The sequence below is a fragment of the Ipomoea nil genome, unplaced genomic scaffold (genome assembly GCF_001879475.1).
Source record: "Ipomoea nil cultivar Tokyo-kokei standard unplaced genomic scaffold, Asagao_1.1 scaffold1237, whole genome shotgun sequence".
Lineage (NCBI taxonomy): Eukaryota > Viridiplantae > Streptophyta > Magnoliopsida > Solanales > Convolvulaceae > Ipomoea > Ipomoea nil.
The window spans coordinates 941,849-947,313 of NW_017617665.1; the positions used below are offsets into that span (position 1 = coordinate 941,849).

General features: G+C 40.3%; 1 protein-coding gene across 1 annotated transcript; it reads right to left on the minus strand.

Annotated features, from left to right (window-relative positions):
- Nucleotides 1–227: 227 nt before the first annotated feature.
- Nucleotides 228–5,130, minus strand: LOC109183937. The gene is made up of 8 exons (XM_019333964.1): nucleotides 4,426–5,130; nucleotides 4,008–4,368; nucleotides 3,225–3,893; nucleotides 3,003–3,072; nucleotides 1,476–2,947; nucleotides 1,209–1,373; nucleotides 630–846; nucleotides 228–315 (listed from the first exon to the last, which is right to left on the minus strand). The coding sequence occupies exons 1-8, from the start codon at nucleotides 5,128–5,130 to the stop codon at nucleotides 228–230; spliced, it is 3,747 nt and encodes a 1,248-aa protein (XP_019189509.1).
- Between the last annotated feature and the right edge of the window lie 335 nt (nucleotides 5,131–5,465).

Sequence of the window (5,465 nt, forward strand, 5' to 3'; positions counted from 1 at the left end):
CGTGAGGTAGAAAAGGAATGGATTAAGATCAAAATGACTAGCCATAAGAGAGATAGGTGCAATCGGATCGATTGAGTAGAGGATTTTTGCAAGGATTCGAAGAATTGGGTAGAAGAGATTTTAAAGGTAAATGAGAGTAATTGTAGGGATTGGATTCTATAAATTTTGGGGAAGAAACGGTGGTGTATAACAGCTAAGTGAGAGAAAGAATTAATAAAAAAATTTGATTATTTAGTGCGGTCAAAGAGGCTTATTTTCCGGTCTGGAGAGCGTACTGGAGCAGAGATCATATCTGGAGGATTTTCTGGAGTAAATCTGAAAAGGAAAGAAATAGCACAAAACAAAAGAAATACAAAAATTTTATTTGAGTCACAAAACAAACTTAGATTGAAAACCTGCACACCTCGAGAGCAGCTCGAAGTAACTCAAATCTTGTGTTATCAAGAGGCTTTGTAAATAGATCCACTAGATTTTTCTCTGTTGAAATGTACTCCAGGTTGATTTCCTTGTCTTCTACCAATTCTCTTATGAAATGATGTCGTATTTCAATATGTTTAGTTCGGGAATGTTGAACTGGATTTTTGGAGATGTTGATCGCACTAGTGTTGTCACAATAGAGTGTCATGTACTCTTGATGTAGACCATAATCTTGAAGCATCTGTCTCATCCATAGGAGTTGAGTACAACAGCTACCAGCTGCGATGTATTCAGCTTCAGCTGTGCTGAGAGATATCGAGTTTTGCTTCTTACTTAGCCAGGCAACTAAGTTCTTTCCCAAAAAGAAACAACCACCAGATGTACTTTTGCGGTCATCTGCATTTCCGGCCCAGTCGGCATCACTGTATCCTACAAGATTCAAATTAGTATCATTCGAAAACCAAATGCCATAATTGAGAGTACCTTTGACATATTTTATTATTCTTTTCACGGCTTTAAGATGTGATTCTTTAGGAGCCGCTTGAAACCTGGCACATATTCCAACACTGAGCATAATTTCTGGACGGCTGGCTGTCAGATACAGTAGACTCCCGATCATGCTCCTTCATCGGTTTGTTGAACTTGTAGTCTTAGAAAATAGGTTTGCTCTCCGATCATACTCATTTCAAATTCCTGTTGCATGACTTGAACCAGCTGATCTGTAGCACCTGTTTGAGTGGAACCAAAGATAATATCGTCAACATAAACCTGAGCAATTGTAATATGCTTACCTGACCTTTTGATAAATAAGGTTTTGTCGACTCCCCCTCGGTTATAGCCGTGCTGGAGAAGATACTGGGATAGCCTTTCATACCAAGCCCTCGGAGCTTGTTTTAGACCATATAGAGCCTTGTCCAGTTTGTAGACATGGTCAGGATGATGAGGATCTTCAAACCCTTTAGGTTGAGCAACATATATATCTTCGGACAGATATCCATTTAAAAAAGCCGTTTTGACATCCATCTGGAACAATTTTATCCCTAGAGCACACGCTATACATAGAAGAAGGCGAATAGATTCTAGGCGTGCTACCGGTGCAAATGTCTCTTCATAATCGATACCTTCAATTTGAGAGTAGCCTTGTGCAACCAGTCTTGCTTTGTTGCGAGCAATGTTTCTAGCTGAATCAGTCTTGTTGTGAAAGATCCACTTTGTTCCTACAACATTCACACCGTCAGGTTTAGGGACTAGATTCCATACCTTGTTACGTTCAAATTGTCCGAGTTCTTCCTGCATGGCTTTAATCCAGTGTTCATCAGATAGGGCTTCTTTTACCGTCTTGGGTTCGATCTCTGATGTGTAACACGTATACCCTGCAAGCTCGAGGTAATATCGTTTAATCCCTCTAGTCCTTACTCCAGAGGATGGATTTCCTATGATATTTTGAGTAGGGTGATCTTTGTGAAGTCGTATAGCCCCGTCGAGTGCTCCAGCATCTGGGTCTGGACCAGGTTCTGAACTGGTAGCTGGAGAAGTTGGAGTAGAATCTGATGATGTAGTTTCAGGGGGTTCTGGATTATTTGTGTCAGGTTCTGGAGTATCTTCTGGATTAGAGACTCTTATGACCTCGGTTATTTCTTCAGGTTGATCATCAACCACCACGTTTGCCGATTCCATGATGGATTTTGTAACTTTGTTGTAGACACGGTAGGCACGACTATTCGTTGAGTACCCAAGGAAGTACCCTTCATCACTTTTAGGCTCGAACTTTCCAGTTGGGTTTCGGTCCTTCAAGATAAAACACCGTGAGCCGAAAATATGAAAATAGTTAATATTAGGCTTCTTACCTTTCCATATTTCATATGGAGTATGATGTGTTCCGGGTCGTAGATAAACTTGGTTTATCGTGTGACAAGCAGTACTTACTGCTTCAGCCCAAAATCTCTGAGGCAAGTCTTTTGCATTGAGTAGAACCCGAGCCATCTCTTGAATTGTGCGATTCTTCCTTTCAACCACGCCATTTTGTTGTGGTGTTTTAGGTGCTGAATACTCATGGAAAATACCGACTGATGCACACCAATCATCAAATACTTGGTTGTCGAATTCACGTCCATGATCACTTCTAATGCGTATGATTGGCCCATCTTTCTCTTTTTGGAGTTTTAGGGCAAGGGCTTTGAAGGCTTCGAAAGTTTCTGACTTTTCCTTGAGAAAACTGGCCCACGAAAACCTAGAAAAATCATCAACACAAACTAAAATATACCTTTTACCTCCAATGCTTTCTGTTCGGGTAGGTTCAATGAGGTCCATGTGAATGAGTTCCAGGTAGTGTGTGGTATTGATCATATTTTGAGAGGTATGCGCTGCTCTAGTTTGTTTTCCAGCTTGACAGGCACTGCATACTCCAGTTGTTTCTACCTTGATATTAGGTAGACCTCGAACACCCTCAATCTTGATTAGTTTTTCAAGTGAGCGATAGTTCAAGTGACCTAACTTTTGATGCCACAGTTTTGATTCTTTTATGCTGGACCTGTAACAATAAGAATCGTTAGTAAGTATATAGCAATTATCAGAAGAGCGTTTACCTTCCATGACACAGTTCTTTTTGTAGTCTGTAACGTTGCAGCTGTCTTTTGTAAAGCAGACTTTCCACTCCTGATCACATAATTGGCTGATACTAATCAGATTTGCATGCAGACCTTCCACCAATAGAACTTGTTGGAGTTTGGGTAGACCTGTGACATTTAGAGTGCCAATTCCAGTGATCTTTCCCTTAACACCATCGCCGAAAGTTACTTCTCATGTACTTCCATTTATATTGTTTAGGAACTTAGCATCACCCGTCATATGCCGCGAGCATCCACTATCAAAGTACCATCTCTCTTTTCTGTTAGTACTTGTAGAGTGGAAAGAGACATGACATACAAAGTCACTTTTCTTCACCCAAATTTGCTTGACAAACGGGGTGATAGATTTGTTTGTGTATTTCTCACAGCGTTGGTCTTTGTAGAAGTAGAAGTACTCCGATTTTGTATGTCCGCGTACCCTGCAGTAATGACATATAGGATTATACATTCTAACCTTGATTGACGTTTTCCTTGGAGCAAAGTTAACTTGACGCCGAGCTGTACTAGTTTCTGGACTATCTTGATCTGCTCCAGAGACTGAGTCAGAACCTGAGGCTTTGACAAAAATTGTAGTAGCTTTGTCCTTTCCTCCAGAGTAGCCTAATCCATACTTTGTAGATGTCTTTCGACCAGAATCTAATATTTGGTCTAAGGTGGATGTGTTATCCATCATTTTTATCTTGCGTTTGAGTTGCTCCAGTTCCTTTTTGAGATTTTCTATCTCATGTTTGAGATTTTCTTCGTTCTTGTGATTGTCTTCAATGATGCTGTCCCTGTCAGATATTTTAGATAGATACACTTTTTTGGCATTTTCTAGAATGTTAACCTGACTAGACAGAGACCTATTGACTTTTACAAGAATTTCCCATTTAGCATACAGTTTTTTATATTCTACTTCAAAAGAAGGTGCAGGTAAATCTTGGTCTTCTGATGACACATACTCTTCAATTTCTTATTCTTCGCCAGTTGTAGATTCGGGTACTGTAGTTGTAAGAGCTGTAAAGGCAACAAAGTTTCCGGAGATCTCATCTGGATCAGAACCTGGATCTGTTTCTGGTTCATCATCATCACTCCAGGTAAGTACAACTTTCATTGACTTCTTTCTTCTCAAATAGGTTGGACATTCAGCCTGCACATGGCCATACCCTTCACATTCATAACATTTGATCCCTTTGCCTCCGGTTTTGTCTTTGGATTGAGAGTTCCTAGATGCACCTGGTCGTTGGCTAGATGAGTTTGATCTTTGATTGTTACGATTTGCACTCGATCCCGATCCTCTTTGACCTTGAAACTTGCTAAGTTTTCCAGATTGTCGTTGTTTTACCTGTTGCAACAATTTAGAAAAACCTTTAGTTAAAAAGACTACTGGAACATCACTTACCTCATCGTGACCAGAGACTGCTCCAGCGTCTTCGACAGTAAATGCTACGGTTTTTCCTTTTGTTTCACGTCCGCCTAAGATTTCCATCTCATACGTTTGTAGGCTTCCTATCAATTGTTGTACCATTTTCTTTTCCCATCCATCATGTTCCTGAATGGCTGTAACTTTCATTCGAAACCTTGGAGGGAGTGAACGAAGAATCTTTTTGACAAGTCTTTTTTGAGTGATTGGTTCGCCTAAAATGCTTGCTCTATTGGCTAATTCTTGTACCCGAGCATGAAAATCCACTATGGTTTCATCATCTTTCATCTTTAGATCTTCAAAGTCGGTTTGAACCATTTGTAACTTGGATTGTTTAACTGATGCAGTTCCTTCATAGGTAGTTTCTAAGGCATCCCAAGCTTCTTTAGTCGAGTCACACCCTGCAACAATGGTAAATTGACTCTCATGCATTAAAGAAAATATAGTATCTAACCCTTTATGATTGAAGCTTGCGGTAGTCATCTCAGTCTCTGTCCATTCTGCTTCTAGTTTGAGGACTAGAGGATCTCCTGTATTGACTCCATCTTTGGTGGGATGAGACCAACCAGTGAGAACAGCCCTCCAGACCCTCTCCCCTTGAGCTCGTAGATGCATTTTGGTGCGGGCCTTCAAGTACGCATAGTTGTCACCTGTTAGCTCAGGAGGTGCTCTATGTCGTTCCATTCTGTCAAACTCAATGCACAGTGAGCAACAAGTAAACCAGATACACAAAAAAAAAAAGAGACAGATGCTGAGATCTTGAGTTCAAAAAACACGTGATAGCCAGATCGGTTAGACTAGTAATTTAAGTCTCCGGGCTTTGATACCAATTGAAAAAGCACGTGAATCTTGAATACAAGATAAAGCCTTTAAAACGTTCAATTTATTTCAATTATAAAGCTGGACTAGATGAAAACATATTCCAGATATAATAAGAACATGAAATAAATAGCAGTAAAGGAAAGCTTGCACCAGGATATGTTCACGCAGTTCGGAGCCTCACTCCTACGTCTGCGGGG